Source organism: Amblyomma americanum, chromosome 7, assembly GCF_052857255.1.
Source record: "Amblyomma americanum isolate KBUSLIRL-KWMA chromosome 7, ASM5285725v1, whole genome shotgun sequence".
Taxonomy (NCBI): domain Eukaryota; kingdom Metazoa; phylum Arthropoda; class Arachnida; order Ixodida; family Ixodidae; genus Amblyomma; species Amblyomma americanum.
The window spans coordinates 12,288,471-12,307,113 of record NC_135503.1 but is presented as its reverse complement, the minus strand read 5'-3'; the positions used below and the strand labels follow the sequence as shown (position 1 = coordinate 12,307,113).

Sequence of the window (18,643 nt, the reverse complement as noted above, 5' to 3'; positions counted from 1 at the left end):
ACCAATGCTGTCATTCCAGTTGTCTCCTCCTCTGCTTACCTTCTCGCTCTCTTGCAGTTACCGTTGTGTCGCGTCTGTAACTTAGGGGAACGAATGCGCTGCTCTCAGAACGCTGCGGCTTGCGAGACTTGCCGATAAAGGGCAGCTGCCGGTCGCTCTCGTCCATGCTGTTGCACAGGACGGTAACGCGGGACGTGTTGTGTTTTCCATCAGCGCAGGTGTCGCCTTTCAAAGCGGTCTTTTTCGGCGGCGGCATCCGGCAAAACAGCGCCGTTTCATCTGGATTGTTTATGTCCCACTTCTTTACTGCTTTGTTTAAGTCGCCACGTTCTTTGCACGGAAAGGACGCAAGTTTTTCTGCTGCGAGAGAAAGTTCACGGCGCTTCCTCGTTCGCTCTAACCTAGCGGTACGGCCACCATTGCTTGTTTTATCTTAGGCGCAGTTCCAATTCCCTAATACGTAGATGTTTTGACGCTAGCACCACTCTAGTTCGTAATTAGCGAGCGTTCGTTATAACTGGCCTTTAAGTAGTCAAGAGTTCGACGGAAATCCGTCTGGTCAGGCATGGTGATGCAATGAAGTGAAGTAGCAGTCACTGACCATAGTCGAAAAAAGAAAGACGTTTCGAAACCCGTACGGGTTTCTTGTTCACAGTGAGCAGGACAAGAGCGGTGGCGAATTTATATCCGGAGAATGTGACGTAAAGATCGGGCGTAGATGCCTGGCATGGGGCCAGCGTTCTTGTTTAATGTTGCTTGTGATGTTTGGATGAATAGCGATTCCAGCAGAAGGCGCGTCGTCAGGTTTCTTTCCTTAGATAAGATGGAGGCATTGCCCCAGTCAATCTGGTGGCCAGTGTCGTGTGCATGACCCGCCAGCGCATTTATGGCATGCTTTTTGTTTTTCACATCACGTTGGTGGTCCTTTATGCGTCTTGAGAACTTCCCTGTCTCACCGATGTAGGCATGATTGCAGTTCAGGCATGGTATTTTGTAGACGACTCCTGGAAACTGCTCATTTGGTAGTCGGTCTTTACTGGCCTTTAAATGTGGGCTCGACTACGGAGGGCTTAAGTAGACTGCTATCGCAAATAAAAATTGAATTCACTGCGAATAGCTCGTGCGTATATCCTTTAGTAATTCGTTGTTCCGGCAAGTATCTGTCTCATTGTCTCTCGGCATTCACGTACGCGCATGCATTTATTGAAGAAGCCAGCGTGTACAATGTTTGTAGAAAGAAAACCAGCGCAAAGGACGGAGACAGAACAGGAACGCAGGTTTTCTTCCTACAGTCATGTAGCGACTCGCCCAGCTCTCCACTCTATAGAGTACGTCTTTCTTTCTTTCTTTCTTTCTTTCTTTCTTTCTTTCTTTCTTTCTTTCTTTCTTTCTTTCTTTGCGCCGCACATCAAATGAATGTTTTGATAAAGCTGACAGGATCCACGGCCAGACTATAGTGGCGGATCCATGAGCTGCCTGTTGTGTGCGTTTCATATTGTAATGAAAGGCGGCAGCACAAAAATAGCGCGTGCGGCATATGGTAAGCATGCATGACAACTCAGTCGAGGACTTCTGCACAGGATCAGCAAACGTGTCAAATGTAATTGGTGTTCAGTCGACGCACTGGTTTTTCGGCTAAGCCACTGCAAACTTATACGTACCCGCACCCGGTTATGGCGAACCAAATGTTCCGCGAGGCTAGGAGCGATAAATGTTACCTTTGTGGCGCGAGAGGGACCCTTGAATACATAATATGGGAATGCCCGTTCTCTCCCGGGGGGACGCACAATACATACCGTAGAGACAACTGGGAGAACCTGCTGCGCAGCGCGGACCCTGAGGTCCAGCTCCTGCTCGTCCAACTGGCTGAAGAGGCTGCTGGAACCCAAGGCCTCCCAGCCTGCATCTGACGCGGCGGCACCCGCCCCCTGATCTGCGTGTCGGGGGTGGGTAGATCAACTTATCCGTTGGAAAATAAAGTTTAATCTCTCTCTCTCTCGGCTAAGCTAACAATGCTGCTTTCAAATGTCACCGCTCCAAACGTACGAGAACTTTCACCACAACGTTTTGACGGCCGCCACCCGTGCGTGCAGCTCATTTGGCTGAGGATAAACAAATCCTCGCAGCCGACACTGGCGACTGGCAAACATATTCGCTCTCTGGTCTCCTCAGCCCAGTACAGGGCGACAGACGTTCTGTATAACTTGTTGCAGTCAAGCGCTCCTGGGCGACTCGCCAACGCGTCACGCTATTGGCTGTCCGCCACCAGAAACGGAGCTGTTCATAAGTTGTTTTTAGCTGAATTGTTCAGTGTTCGTCTCTTGTGCAATCCTGTTGCTGCCCTCGCAGGCCAAGTTCTTTGCCCAGTGTCTTCTCCCTCCCCCTTCTATAAAAAATTTAAAAAAAAGAAAGGACAAGAGGTAAACAGGAGTGCTCGAATGAGCAGTTATCACATAATCTTAATCGTACCTTTTCTCTAGATTAGCACTCCCGGCTGTATATTTCTCTCTTTTAGAGCACAGCATCCGTGTCGGCGTAACCGGTTGTCCAAGTAGCAGAGTGAAGCGCCACCTTTGAGCGCATCTCTCCACACGCCACCTGTTACGCTGCTAGCCACGCTCCAGCATCTCTTCACACGCCACCTGCCACCGCTGGTGGGTTGGGCCCCTTGTACATATTTGCATTTTCTATGTTTTGCAAGCTTTATATCTTTTTTCTAGTGGCACACATTTTTTAAAATTTACTTGTATGAGATGATTTATTCAAACCGTCATTTTATAACTATCCCATTAGTTTCTGTGCGCGCGTGTGCTACTTTGTGCTGCACACCTTTCCTTGTATGGTGCCCTCACCAATTGAAGGCCGCCCAAAGGGTATTCAGAGCCATTTTGAATAAATTTAAACGGTGTTTATCTGCACAATAATTTAGAACGTCCATGGACAGTCAGCGTTCGTTCCAGCCAAACGGAGAGAGCTCACTCGGCGATGGCACTGTGTCTGACTCGTATGCATATATAGAGCCGTCGTCGTCATTACACCCAAAATAAATAAATTTAACAACGTTGGGTATACATTGTGGAAAATGATATATAGGGAATAAGCGACCATAAATGACCTCAGATTATACGCATACAGCTGCTTCCATTATCGACGTCCTATACGACAGATTCCAAGTATGAGGGGAAAAAAGCCTTCATGCGCTATGGTGGCCTTCTTTCACCCTGCCCGGATATGGCATGCACCAAACTTGGAATACGTTATAACGGAGCATTCAGAACTCCTCCGTTCCCATTTCAAGAGACCGGATATAAGGGCAGGGAGCTGCTTGAAAAGGTTCTTAAAGTGGCTCGATCGGTTTACGAGATACTGACAACGTCTGCCGCACGCAATCAAGGTGAGCGACCTCGCGCGCGTCAAGGTTCCGCGGCGTCTACGACTGAAGCTGACCGAAGCGGCGCAGGGTCCGAGAACCGTTTTTCCGTTGTTGAGACACAGGACGAATGGAGCACGCTCGCTGCCATCGCTGAGTGGCGGCTGATGAATCATGGAGAGATATGGAAAGGGTGGCTGCTGAGCCCTTTCCTGGCGTGGACGTTGCATGCAAAAGATGCGCGATCTTTATACCGCGCCTAATTTCGTGCAAAGCAGCAGAAGCTCGGAGAGCCTTTCCGAAACCCGCCTGACGATACGCGCGCGATAACGTTATCTAGCACTGATGTGGCTTCCCACAAGCGAGGTTGGTTTTCGGTTTCATACAATTTCGGCTGTTAAAAATACACGAGACGATTAAACACGCGATAAAATCATCCGGACGCCACACGTAGTAGCGGCACGCCCTTGGTATTTAACGATGAAGGCGCACGTGTGCAGCATTCGTAACGGTGCACCCAACTAGGAGTGCAAGACGACCTGCGCGCCCTCTCTCAGCAGCAGCAGCAACGGCGGATCGTGCAGAACCTCTTGCTCGCTGTTGCCGCTTCGGATAGCGCGGCCGGCGCAGGCGCGACTGCCCACGCGCCAGCGTCGAGATTCGAGAGATGGCTTCACGGTCGGACGCCGGTTGACCGAGTGGAGTGGCGGTTCCGCCGCCGAGTCGTGGCCGCAGGATCCCCCTCCCTTTTGCTCTCTTGTATGGGCGGCGTTATCGAGAGAGAAGAAGAGGGCCCTGCCCCGGTTGTTGACTTCTTTGCCGCCGGCGGCGCGGTCACCCGGCCCGCGACGGCCGTCCTGCGCACCGTCGTCGTCTCGCTGAGATGAGCGGGGCCGCTCCGGAGGGTTGCTGCTGCTGCTGCTGTTGCTGCAGGCGGTACCGCGGCCGTTCGTCCGCTTAAAACAGTTCAGCTGCCCCGTTCCATTCACCCCCCTCCACCGCTCTCTGTGAAGTGCATGGCCTTCTTAATGCGCCAACTCCTCCGGTAATGAAAGGGCGCGCATGCTGTGTACGCCTCTGAACTACGCTATTACGGATAAAGGTGTAGTGCGTGCGTGTACTACGTGTACGCACAGAGCTTCCTTTTATTTATTTTTCTTCCTCTGAATACACTTTGGCGGCCCCGTTTCTTTTTTCTTGTTTATTTTTTTTTATTTGGTCGAACTTCATGACCCCTTGTGCGCGGTCGTCGTACACGGGCCGCAAGGCTCCTGTACCTTCTTATGAACACGTGATGATCACTGTTCAGCGTGAACACCACCCAGTTCCCAGCTGAAAATGGAGACCCGGCTGACTTCCGTCAGGGCACTGCAAAAACTTTTTTCCAACTGCAGTGACGTTTCTACTTCCTCTGGAAGTGGAAGAGGTTCCATCTGTGGCTGAGGTGGAAACTTTCCAGCTGGCAATAATAACTTTTCCAACGGCACACGATTTCTGGTTCAATAATCCAGCTGGAAATGACATTTTCTAGATGGAGACAGATGTTACTCATCCAGCTAGAATTTAATGGTTTCTATAGTTGGAAAGGTGGAAACTTTCCAGCTGGCAATAATAACTTTTCCAGCGGCACACGATTTCTGGTTCAATAATCCAGCTGGAAATGACATTTTCTAGATGGAGACAGATGTTGCTCATCCAGCTAGAATTTAATGGTTTCTATAGTTGGAAAGGCGTAGTTTTCAGTTGAATAATCCGGCTGGAAATGGGAGCATTTTCATTGTGACGTTTCAGCCATTTTGGGCAAAGAAAACTTCCAGCAATGGCTAAGTGGCTGCATGTTAATTGCGTTCCACAGCAGAGCAGAGGCGCCATATGGTCTTAAGACCGAATCCTTCGGCCGCATGCATTTCTATGGGGCTGAAATGCGGAATCACCATTGTTCTGTGCAATGTACGCGCCCAGGCGGTCGGTCTCAATCACATGTCTCTCTGTAGCCGACGCTGACTGTTGCTAAAAACTAAACCTCCCTTACCGTACCTCTTTGGTCAAAGAACAGCGACATAGCAATAGTTGGTAGACGACGTTTATGCTTTACGTTTCGAGAGAGAGATTAAAATTTATGGAACTTTTAGCCCCTAGTCCAAAGCTTTTCACTACTGTGGTCGTCTACCAGGCCTTGCCCAGCACGTTACGGACGGGCTGGGCAAGAGCCTGAAGAATGGGGATATAGGGTTTGGTTTGGGGAGTGAGCTAGTCATTGAGGAAGTTAGCATGAAGGGACGGGTGTATTGCGCTGAGCGTTTTGTACGGGACTCCAATTGGGCTGTGGGGAATTCCCACAGTGTGTATGAAGAAGGGAAATCCCGCAATGGGGAGAGGTACAAGGAATCCTTCAAGGTAGTGGTAGATTTTTAGTGGGGTTACAAGGGAACGGGTCTGTGCTCGCCTAGTATACAGGCTTCTTCGCTGATCATCTCCTGTGGGGGTGGTAGTAGGGCGGTTCTGTTGTCTGCGAACTTTGCAGTATGGCGCGTCTTTCTTTAGCATGTGTATTTCGTGCTGTCCTCGTATCATGGGAGTTCGGCAACGGACATGGGGGCCCGGATAATTGCAGTCGCGGGTGAGACTTTGCACTGTCTAGTTATCCTGTACGCCTTCGGGGCCAGACATCCACTGAATGAGGATTTAGAGGTGCTGGTTCCGTTGCATACGCTGGCAGAGAATGTGGTGCGTATGAAGAGGTGTGTGCCTTTGCTGGAAGACCGGCATGCTTATTGACTGTCTACCCGTACTAGAACGTTGTCGTGTTGGTGTATCGTGAGGAACGTCCAGGTGTAGATTCGTGTTGTGCGAGTACGTTTCGAGGGTGTCCGCTAAAAGCTGACCCGAGCCAAGCGAGGCGATCGACTTTCCGGACCCAGTCGAGTGGCAGCTGTACACGCACCGAGTATGTATACACAGCGTGAGCAGGCAGGCAGGCGAAGCGAGAACGTCATGCAAGAAAATAACGGGACATGTGTCGTCGACGGGGATTTTGCCCTCACTTTCGTCTCTTGTCAGCACTTGTTCAGCGGAAAACGCACTGGGACAGAATGATAGAGTCTGGGCAAGATGGTTGTTCATTTTTTATTATATAAAAGCAACGCTATAATGAGGATGGTCATGAAGGCATTGGAGGCACTACATAAGGCCTCGGCACCGGCGGCGTGTTCTATACTTGCGTTTCTCCATGTTATGATTGTGTTTATTCGTGCTGATTTTACACAGAAGTGAATTTTAGGGAAGGTGAAGGGGGGATGGTAGCGGGTGGAGGTGGACGGTCGACCGCCTCTCTAGAAGTTCCACCCCCAGGAGAAAATTTTTGCGCGAAATCCGCTTTGGTGGTTCATTTTCTTCACGATGAAAATAAAAAAAAACGCGTTGTGTAACTGTAATAGGACTCCTTTTTTTCCGCCAACCGCTCCCCCTATGAATCCGTTCCTGCATGTTTTTACTTGCGCACTCCAGAGTGTCACTTCTTCCACTTCCAGAGAGTTCCACACTATGTGACATTGGCCTTCTTTGTGGCGTGACGTGAATGCATGTCTCAATTCTTGCCAAGACAAAAGACTCTGGGACTTTCGGAAAGCGATCTAGGCCAATAATCGCCATGTTTTTCAGCGATCACATCATTTCACTGAAACAGACTAAAGAATGTGAGTTTGACTTTCACCTTCACAAGTATGGTCTGGATACGACTCCTAAACACAGAACCATAGATAGGCTTCGTTTGCTGCTCACGCGTCCTAGATACTTTTGTTCCCGACTGAACATATCTCACTCAGCGCCTGGGTCACTTCTCAGTTCTCAAGTTTCCAAGACCAAACGGCCGACATACTTGCGCAAAAGCGCAGAGAAGAACTGGCGCGGCCCCCCGCGTTCGCCGTGCCGCGGTTCGGAACCGTGATGAGCGTCAAAAACGAGCGGCTTGCCTAAACGCGTTTCCTAAGCAAGTCGCGCTCTGCCGGCGCCGAGCGACCCGGGCAATTTGGTACGCGAAGAGTGGCGACACGGGTTGAATTGACACACGCGCCGCCGGGTTCTTTCTTTTGCTCGCCAGCAGGACTGGTCGCGCGACTGTTCTACTTTTCGTTTCTCTCCGGCGACTCGCGACGAAGATCGCGCAGGTCGCGCGCGTCTGAGGCACCGTTCTGTATACGAGGCCAGGGGCTGCCTTTTGTAATGATTATTTCCTCGACTTTACCATGGAGGGTTTTTCGCAAGGCTTGCCAAGCCGCCGTCCGCGGTGGCTCAGTGGTTGTGGTGCTCGGCTGCTGACCGGAAGACGCGGGTTCGATCCCGGCCGCGGCGGTCGCATTTCGATGGAGGCGAAATGCTTGAGGCCCGTGAACTGTGCGATGTCAGCGCGCTTTAAAGGACCCCAGGCGGTCGAAATTTCCGCAGCTCTTCACTATACGGCGTCCTTCATATAACCTGTGGGACGTGAAACCGTCATAAACCAAACGAAAGGCTTCCCAGTTATTTTCAAGATTAATATGACCCTCCTTGTCATTACGTACCTCATGGCTGAGCATTTTACACATCCTCAGGCAATGCATGTCTCCTTGTCCGAGTGATCTCGTCATTAGGTTCTCAGAATTGGTTACTCGCACGGTTAAACAAAAGGGGGAGGGGGATGGGCTTTGTTCTGACGTGTGCCATTGGCAAACAGAGTAGAAACCTTTATAGAGAGCTAATTCCTAAAATTTTTATAAGTAGTCTTATCTAAATGTCCAAGAAAAAGGTGCCACTTCCCCTCTCCATGTCCTCATCTCTGACTCCCCTTTCGCAACTGAGCCATCTGCCATGAAAACATTTTTTTCCCTCAAGGTTTTCACTCCGATTTTGAAAGGAAGTGCTAAGTAGGCATCGAGATAAAGGCTGGGCCTACAGCGTTCAACTGCCGCTTTTAAAATAAAGAAAGAAGGCAAGAAAGCTTAAGTTCTGGACGCTAAGCCTTCTCACGTAGGTGTTCATGGCGTCTTATTGGGGCACCTGATTAGTTTAAGTACATAGCTTCGGTAATATCTGCAGCGGAACACATTGGCACTAAATGCACAAGAGGACGACCTTCAATACTAGCAAGCCTAGACTGCAGCACTCTTGCAAGCGTGATCAGATATACATCACACGAAGCAAATTTTCGTGGCAATGAAAAAAAAAAGGAAGCCTGCCAACGGGTTTGCAGTTGCTCACGCATATCATGCGGCCACTGGAAACGCAAAGCCGCGTTGGGGACATCGTCCCGGCGATGAGCGGATTTTGTTCTCAGAGAGCGCGTCTTGAGGCTCAGAAGCATAGACGCTATATCGCATGGTAGTTTTTGTACTTCGCGGAATTTCATTTTGGGCTCGTAAAGAGAGCTACGCAAATTGTACATTGTTATAAATATTTCGGTTTGCTGTTTTTTCAGTACGAGCGAGAACTTCCGAATACTTTTTTTTTTCTCGAAGGCAGTATTTGAAAATGTAGCTAATTAGTTTTTACTAATTAACTTTACAGAACGCTAAAAAATGCTGCAGTCTAGGCCGACTAGGTCACACGGCTCTCGACTGCACTCACTACGTATTTAAAACAAACTTAGTTACATTTAGCTGGGACACCCGGTGTTTGCACAGTACACAATATCGTACACAACACAAATCGCAGTTAACTGCTTTGAATTTGAACTAAATCATTAGGCACCAGGTTCCAAACTTTCATTGTCCATAGGAAGAAATAATACTCAGTAATGTTGTACCTGTATGAGATACTAGCATTTGCTAATGTCCGCCCTATTAAACAACGTGATGAAAGAATTTAGCGCTGTACGTTATCATGACGCATATAGAGTCTCCCATCTCAGCACGAATGGGTCGTAGTTATCTCCTCTTTTTGTTCATTGATTTTAGGATAAAGTGCACTGCATTTCTATCTCGCGCTCCCTGTGAAGAAACATTCTGACCATTTAAGCAGATTGTGATGTTTTTTGTCTTATCAGAGTCTAAAAGAATCGCTGGAAGCGCGATTCGAGTTACCGGAACGTTTTGTGAATTTTAAAATACCGCCGCCGTCTATCACCATCATTCGCCTTAATAAACAAAAAAAGCATGTTTTCCCTATGCAGGAGAATTTTGTGTAAAACTAAAACTAATAATTTAAAAACCTACTAAATGACAGTATAGCAAGTTATTGACATTGTTTTTAGCGAGATATTAAAACACACCTGTGATTTGGTAAATGGCTCAGACTCCGGTACGTCTTGGCAACAAGGCGCATGGCGCCGCGCGTTATTCTGCTTTGATAGCTTTGGTTTTGTTGCTGGTTTGCAGTGCTGTGAAACATTAGCGCTGTACATCTCTCGCCTCGCGCACAGCACAATTGCGTAAATGGTGTTGAATACAACAAGTGTAACTGCATCTCATGCGGTCATATTTACTTACTGAAACCCCTTTTCCGCGAGAACAGTAGCGTGTGTGCCAGGTGGTGATACCGGCATTATCCGTCATGGACACTAGCAAGACGAGCAGCATCAAGTCGCTTCTCCTTCAAGCATGGAGGGAAAGGTGGACTGATGTGAGATGGGGCATCAACATCAAGAACGTTCTCCCCCGCGGTGTAAGCGGCGACGTGTACGACCTGGCCGACTGCATTTTGCAGGAAGCATTAGTGGGCCCTGGACCCAACAACCTCTTTCTGTCCTACCTGACGCACTGCTTAAGCGCGCAGGTGGTTTCCTACGGAGCGGTGCTGTCGAGCATCGGCCGATTTCAGTCGTTCTTCAAGCCGCCATGTATACTAAGCTTGCTGCAGTTACTGTACAGCATACAAGCCAAAATCACTTGCCATGGCAATGAAGAAGAGTGCATCGCTCTCTGTAAGGCTATTGTGGGCGTTACACATTGGTTGTATCTGTGCATGTGTCACTCTATCAGCAAGATCGAGCTCAAGCAGAACACGGAACATGGGCTCATTTTGGAGAAGGCCTGTGAGTCGCTTTCCTTCTTCAGTGAATCAACATTCCTCAAGTCGCTCCTCTATATAGGCAAGCACGAAGAGCCCACCGTCTACTCGCAGCTCATACAGAAGCAGCAGGAGCTAGAAACCAAGCTGAGCCAGTCGCAAGGCTTCAGCATTCCCAAGGACACTGTGGAAGGAGCCCTGAACTTGGTCCGCCTGGTGGATGACATGCCCAAGATATCGTTGGCCTCTTGCGTCAGTGGCCGTGTGCCCAAGCAGCCTCTCGTATGCAGCCTCAACGCCAACGTGGCGATCGAGGCGGTGCTAAACCCTGCCAGTGATATTCAAGGCACCGTAGACCACCTGTTGCTCATGAAAAAGCTCCTGAATCTCTCCTCGGCCGAGCTGTACTGTGAAATAATCAGAGCTTGCTTCATGGGCCTGGCCAATGGAAGCAATGAGGACCTCAAGTGGGCTGCTTTCACCTTCCTCAAGGTTCCACAGCTGCTGCTGAAAATACACAGCGCTCGGAAGGACGATCGGCAGTGGGAAGAGGAGCTAGAAGCTGGATTAGTGCAGTTGCTTAATTACACTCCATTGCTCGATCTTACTGACTCCAAGTGTCACTGTGATTGCCTCCAGTATCTCTTGAATGAGCTGCAAAAGGTTGAGTTGTTGTCTGAGACACAGGCAAAGGCACTGATGCATCGCAGACAGGCCAACACACAGAAGCAGAACCTACCACGGCCAGACCAGCAGACATCACAAGCAGGGGCCACGCTTATTCTTCGAGCTGAGCCTACTGTCACGAGCATCCTGAAGACGCTAGACTCAGATTATTCAAAAAACCAAGATGGTCTCCTGGGTATCCTTTGTCACATCATAACTGGAAAGAGCTTTGAGCTCATCCTCTCTGCTGCTGCAGCTACTGGCAAGCTGAACAGCTTTGTGAAGAAGCTCATCAAGTTCAATGAATATAACAAGCAGATTAGTGGGGAAGCCACCAAGAATGCACAGACAAGGGCACTTTTGTTTGACATCACTTTCTTGATGCTGTGTCACATTGCACAGCACTATGGGATACATTCCATGATCTTCAATGAGGAAACAAAGGACTCCTTCTTTGCTGCTTGGGTGCCAGAATGTCTTGCTGAAGGTGGGAGGTACAACTGCCCAGAAAAGATGCTCTCTGGTTGCGATCCAGCCAAAGTTGACCTGCTGTTGGAGCAGTTCATGAGCAACAGCCCAGATTTCAAAAGCAACCAAGCCAAATGGCACGAAGTGTGCGTAAATGTGCCTATGGCGATCAAGGAAATTTTAATAGCATGGGAGCATGGTGCGATCTCCACAGACACTGTCAAGATGGTCTTGGACAATGTCAAAAGCCGCATGTGCTGCCTTCCTGTGTGCATATCTGCCTGGTTGTGCAGCTACATTAATGTCTTGCATCATGAGGAACGTCTGAAGCCGATGAACATGCTTCAGCAGTTCATGACGCCACTCACTACTGACACCGTGGTGAGCACAGAAGCAGGGGGTGACCGTCCGAATGCTCAAGAGCAAAACCCTTCATATAAGGAGCGCTCCACACTAATGGCAAACATCATTAAAAAGATGATGTACGACCTGCACCCACCACAACTCATTCAAGTGATATCTCATGGCCTGACAGCAAAGACTCCCCTGTGGGAAGCCATGGATCAGGTTTTTAGTGTCGCCCATTCAAGGGGCTGGATTGATTTGCGTGCAATCCAGAGCTTGGACACGCTCATGTGTGTTGGCGGTCCCCAGTGGTTCAGTGACACACTAGTACGGCAGGCTTTAAAGCACGACCATCTCGAAGATCTTCACAGGGCCGTTGACCTTTCTTTTGGCCTTTTCCATATTGACATTGAACAGTGTGCGCTTGCCCTACTGACTCAGGTTCTCCCAAACTACCTCCTGTGGGAGACACGACAGGACTTTCTCACCGAGCCTCGAGGTTCTGCTCTGGCAAGGCTTGTAGTTCTTAGCACGTTTGCTGCGCTGCAGGTGCGGACAAACTCGCCCACCCTGGGCATGCAGAGGGGAGGCCGCAAGCGGCCGTACTGGGACATGGAGCTCGAAGAAGCCATGGACGAGTCCAAACGGATGCGGCCCAGCAAAATAAGGCGAGGCCTTAATGACTCGGAGCTGTTGGATGACACTCCCTTCGCGCTGCAGTGCCACTCGGAGGAAAACTACCGGTCACTGGATCCCCTGAGCAAGGCAGTAGCTGACACGATGAGGCTGCTCATGGCCATTGCCTCGGACTCAGTTATCAGCCAGCGGTCGGTGTTCCCGCTTCTGTTGTTTGAGCAGATTGTGCTCTGCGCAGGCGAGGAGGCACACCGTGTTCTCCAGTTTGCACCGCTGGGCCTGGTGCCACAGCTGGTGCGGAGCATGCCCCTCCTGATGTCCCACCAACTGATTCTGGCCTTGAGCAGCCTGCAGACATCCAGGGCACGCAAGGTGACTGCCAGGGCCACCTGCCAGTTGCAGATTGCACGATCGCTGAGCAGCACTCACCTCACGTAGTGAGAAGTCAGGCCTGCTGAACTGCACTCTCTCAATACCTAAGAAGGGGGAGGGAGAACTGGAAGACAGCTTGTTGGCTACCTCTGTTCCCTACTGGTTAACTTAAACATGCATTGTCATGCTTTCTAAAAAAAAAACATTTATGCAGTGCTGGTAAATAGAGGCTTCAGCTATCCCATGAGAGTGTGGATTTTTTTCTGATATCTGGCTCCAAGCAAACGGTGGCAGTGGTTGTGCCATATGCATCATATACATTCTTTGCTAAAGATACATGCACAAAGGGATTTGCTTCTGAGGCATATAGTGAGCCTTTTGTTGCACCCGTGGAGGTCCTAAGCATTGGGCTGTTAAGGACGAGAGCTCCTCTTGCTCTCAAGAGATTTGAAATGCTGGTGGCACATGAGCTATTCTGTATGACCGAGTAGCAAACCCAGTGGGCTGTACAATTTTGAGAACATATACATGCGGTTTTCATGCAAAGGTAACAGAAAGAAAACTTATGATTTGGGCCATATGTTTGGCTGCAGTGCAGTAGTATATACTTAGGGTGCTTCGTTTTTAGGTAAACCCAATTTTACCTGATTCTTGCACCCTGAGCATATTTCTGAAACATCGGATAAAACCTAATTTCTTCCCAAAAATGAGCCTTCTTGGCGATGTTAACCTTCCAGTTTATGAAGCTGAAGACATTTGTGGATATCTAGTGCTTATTCCAGAGCGGTGTCCTTGGTCATTTAGGTACCTTAAACCTCTTGTAACGCTCGTTTTATAGAGGCGGATAAATTTGAGGATATGTTCGAAAAGAGCAGCTTAGAACTGAGAGGCCAAAACATGGCTACCAACAAGACTTCTTACTGGAGTCGCTGTATGAAACGCTAATTACCTGATCAAAGGACCTTGTGCATTTAAAATCGTCGCTGCAATGTTGAATGTTTTCTTTCTGTACGAAGAAAGGCAGGCCGCTCTTGCTGAGAGACGTGAGTGCTGCGTAGGAGATTGATAATGTACATGATGAAATATTTGTATTAGATTAGAAAAAAAATCTTAATTGGTAAACAGTTTTCCTGTGGAACCAGTGATTTCCATGTTTTTTAACAAAAAAATGCAAACTATATGGCATTTTTTTGTCTAGCAGAAAAATGAACTGTTATAGTAAACTGTCTTGTGAAAAATTACCCAAAAAACGCAAACGTTGGAAATATTTTTTTGAATAACCAATTTGCATCCGAATTTGACCTAAAAAAATGTAGCCAAATTTTGACCCTCTGAATTATGGAAAAAATAAAACCTGTAAACAAAGAGCCTTATAGATATGCTGTAGTTATATCTGCATGGGTTGAACCAGGGTCCTGATAATAATTTAGGGAATCGAGGTTGCTTACACATATGCCAGTCTTATTATACTCATAGTGTCAGCTCTGTATACTTGGTGAAGAAGTCTGCTGAGTGTGGCAATCTCTCCTAGCAGGCAGAGATCATGCTTGCCACCTGAGCTATTGCTGTCCTGTCCTAGGGGATGGTCGTCTGACATTACCACATTGGCTCACAAAAAGGGGTTGCTTTAACCATGTCATGTGAAAGACATTTATTATATGTTTGCACTGTTTCATTTGTATATAGAAAATATCATTTACATTAGGCTCTGGTTGTTTCATTCTTTTCTCCTCATAATGATTTTGCACAGTTTCTTCCTGTGGTCATGAAAACGAAAGGCCAACTTGCCCCCAATTCCTGCTTTAAAATGGCAGTATCAGTAATAAAAAAAAAGATTAAGTAATGACATATACAAAACTTGGAATTACATACTCTCATTTTCTGCATTTTCGCATGAAGTATAAGAGCCTGGAGGAAAGCTTGAAGAGAAGCACAGGCTTGTTTTTATGTTGGAAGTAAATTTTTCATGACATTTGCTGGGGTAATGGGATAAGAGCTGTATTTTTTTTCTTCAGCCATATAGGTATTTACATGCTAGAGCACAGGTGCCTTGCCCTTTATGAGAGGAGATGCAAAGGCCACAGGAAGGTCAGTCACCTTTAGGGCATGAATATCTGAATTCCTGACCACAAGTTAAATATGTTTTCATTCAGAAGGAAGTCAAATATTCTAAAGCATATCATTTGTTTGCAAATGCTTGTTATCATGCCTGTAGTGATAAGAATTAAAAGCAGTCACTAAAACATGTCATAATAATCCAAATGTTCAGATGTTTTCAGGATCAAGAACCAATTGTTCCTCGTGGTTCAGAATGACGTGCAACATCTGAGCAGAAAAACTTCAGCTGCTACAAACTCTCCGTTGGTTAGGTTCAAGTGGCAAGTATCAAAAGCAACCTTAGTGTTACACCGCTTGCAAAGGTAGCTACATACACCTTCAGTGAGGCCTCCCCTGGATATCCTGATATTTTTATTCTTGAAGTGGAAATTGTTGCATTTCCTGAACACATTTTGCCATGCCAAGTTGCTGATTTCTCCTCAAACATGCACTAGGGACACTAAATCTTGCTCTATCCCTTGTGTTGCACCTTCTAGGTTTACAATAACATCACCAGCATGAAGCAGTGCCTTCTGTACTCTTTGCATCTCATCTCATCCTCATGCACAAGGCCCATTGAAACCACAGTCTTGTGAATTCTTCTGTGAATCCATCATGAATTAAACCGTTACATGACATCATATATTGTCCATTGCCCTTTTTCATAACCAGAATTGAGCCTATTTTGTTCAACCTTATTTTTATCACATATTGCTCCAGCCTCTTTGTGCTGATGAGCTGTCCTTGTGATCTTGAGATGTATATGTCTTGCATTCTGGACCAGGCAATCAGTGACTGGTATTAAAAATGGACATGCAAAAAAGCAGCCTTATTTTGCCCACAGAATTTTTTTATATTTGAAGCATAATCACTCTTTCTCATCTAGTATGCTTCCTCTATCTTGCAGTTTGTCTACACACTAATTTCCAGCTTCACTCACAGGAGTGCAATTCTGCATGCATTAAGTTTTGAGTGAATGGTGGCCTCTTTTGTCCACAGGCACTGTCGTGCTTGGTAATACGAATGAGAAAAATATGAAAAGATTTGCCTTCTGATTGCACGTTTCATAGGAAAAACAGTATCTACGCAACGTAAATATTCAGAGCTATAAATTTTATTCAGTAAATTGGCAGTATTCTTAGATATTTTCAATGTTTAATTATGCTGGAAGGCCCACTGTAAGATATGTTAACGTAACTCCGAGTTATCAAAAACACAATTTTAGTTCAGAGACAAGCAGCACACTGAATATTCTATGAGTGAAGCTGGTTCAACATGAGCAACTTATCAGGGCCAGCTTTCAGGAACTAGCTAAGAACTAAATTATAGCCTGTTGACTTTGCCACACCCATTTTAGACTACCCTTTTCTTTAGACCTTGGGAGGTTGACATTAAAGGGATTGGACGAGACAGTAGCACAAATGTATACAAAGGTACTGCTTTTCGGTTAACAGGCTGCCAAAAATCTCAGGAAGTAGCAAATTGTACTTTGGTCAACTTTTTCTCATGGATCTGTATGCCCAACTGCTGATGTCCTTACCTTTGTGTGTCTAATAGTGGCAGCCTTTCTTGTATTGCTTTCTGTATGTATATTCTGCTGTTCCCATTGAAATTAGACATTCACACTATCTCTTCGCATAAGCACCACCAAAGCATACAGTTCATGAACTATGTGTAATGAGAATGATGTGGGCAGGTTATGCCTCTGCTGTACTATTGTTTATCATGAATCGTTGTCCTTTTCTGGAATCGCTGTCGTCTGCTAGCTGCCACCCTCAAAAGAGGGCGACGTTGAGCAGTGTCGCCATCTGCCGAGGACAGACAAGACCTGTAGCTCAAAGAGAAGCGGTGCGTTCAAAGTAGTCAAAGGCAACGTTAGTAGTAACGGTGGTAACGTTGGTCGGAGGAGTAAATCGCCTATCTGTGCTGTGCACAGCAACGTGGAGTATATTTGAATTGTGACGCTCAGTTCTATGTAAATGAATAATAGCAGAGTTTTAATTTCACTGTTTGTGCATAAGAAATACACATTCATACTCATGCTACGGGCAAATGAAATTTTTTGTTGTTTCAAGTTAATGTATTATAGCATTCCTTTAGTTCCTATATTTTCTTGCTGCGTTGGTGTTCTTGTTTTTTCGAGAAAAAGGAAGTCTATCGCGCTGCATAATGGTTTTGCATGGTTTGCATGTACTATCAATGATTTTTTTTTTGCAAGCCGCTTATTTCTTCACGCACAAATTTTGTGCGAGTATCATGTGTGGGCTCGCTTGGATTAGTCGTGCACATTAAATTCGTACTTCTGTAATCGCTGTCGTTTGCTAGCGCCACCCTCAAAAGAGCGCGACGTTGAGCTGTGTCGCCATCTGCCGAGAGAAGACAAGACCTGTAGCTTGAAGAGTAGCGGTGCGTTCAAAGTAGTCAAATGCAATGTTAGTAGTAACGGTAGTAGCGTTGGTCGGAGGAGTACTGAATCGCCATCTGTGCTGTTTACCCACTTATGAATCACGAGACACGCCTAGAGTCACTGAATCCAGGGGACCACCTCGAGGACAACGACACCATGCGAGCGATGTCGTCCCCAGGGTTTTGTTTTTTTCCTGAACGCCCAACAAGAGTTAGAAATTAAACATATATTTTCAGTGGTTGCCGCTTCCCTATACTTAATTCGCAATGCCCTCCATAAGTACTATGGGCAAGCCCACGATGCCGTTTGGGTAGATGCCGCATGTACAGCGCATGAAGCGGTAGCAGTTGCCCACAATCCAACCCTACCTCACCCCCTAACTCACCGTCTTCCCTCGGGCTCTACGCCTGAGGAGGCAGAGGAGACCGCCATCGCCCTAGCCCTTGCACATTCGGACGCCCAATACATCTTCAGCGACTCCAAAACGGCTCTGTCCAACTTTGCCAGGGGCAGGATTCACGCTTCTGCCTGGCAATTGTTGAACACTCCTACCCAAAATTTACCGCGCAGGGTAGAGCTTCAGTGGGTGCCGGCTCACTCTGGGAACCCTGGAAACGAGGCTGCCGATAAATTGGCCCGAGGTCTGATTTGCCGGGCTCAGGACAGTCTCGATCCAGGATTCTTGAGGGAGCGGGCGCACACCTTTGCGGAGCTCACGCAAATACCCCGTTTGGACCGTCGGACTTACCCTCCTCCCCACCCCTCTCTTACGCACTCCCAACAGATCCTCTTCAGGCGCCTCCAGACCCGCTCTCTGTCATCCCCTCAGCTTTTATCCCACTATTGCGGCACATCCCCTGCATGCTCCCTATGTGGTGACCCCCACGCCACACTCTCCCATATCCTTTTCGGTTGCCCTGCTGACCCTCCCCCGCGGGGACAGCACGCCATCTCGAGCTGGGAGGACTGGGAGGTCCTGCTTATGTCTGCAGACTCGACATCGCAGCTTGCTGCGGTGACTCGGGCTGCCGACGTCATGTTCCGGCATGACCTACTTGATGCAGTGCGGGACCGCGCAGTGGCCCAGGGACCCAGCTGGGTCTGAAACTCACTTGCTGAATAAAGTTTTTCTGTCTGTCTGTCTGTCGTTTTCTATCTTCTGTTCCACCCCATCTAGCACAGGGCGCAGTATTGCTCCATGACCGCGTTTTAGAGGAACCGTAAGCACGCGCGCAAGAAAGCCTTTCTGTCCTTTGGCTGAGGAGTCCGTTTCCTCGTCTAGTTTCAGCCGATGTAGCACG

The 18,643-nt window shown here is 47.8% G+C and overlaps 1 protein-coding gene across 1 annotated transcript; it reads left to right on the top strand.

Moving 5' to 3' along the window:
- Positions 1-9,657: 9,657 nt before the first annotated feature.
- MED24 (mediator complex subunit 24) lies at positions 9,658-15,576 on the top strand. The gene has a single exon (XM_077631182.1). The coding sequence runs from the start codon at positions 9,896-9,898 to the stop codon at positions 12,902-12,904; it is 3,009 nt and encodes a 1,002-aa protein (XP_077487308.1). The 5' UTR covers positions 9,658-9,895; the 3' UTR covers positions 12,905-15,576.
- The last annotated feature ends 3,067 nt before the right edge of the window (positions 15,577-18,643 follow it).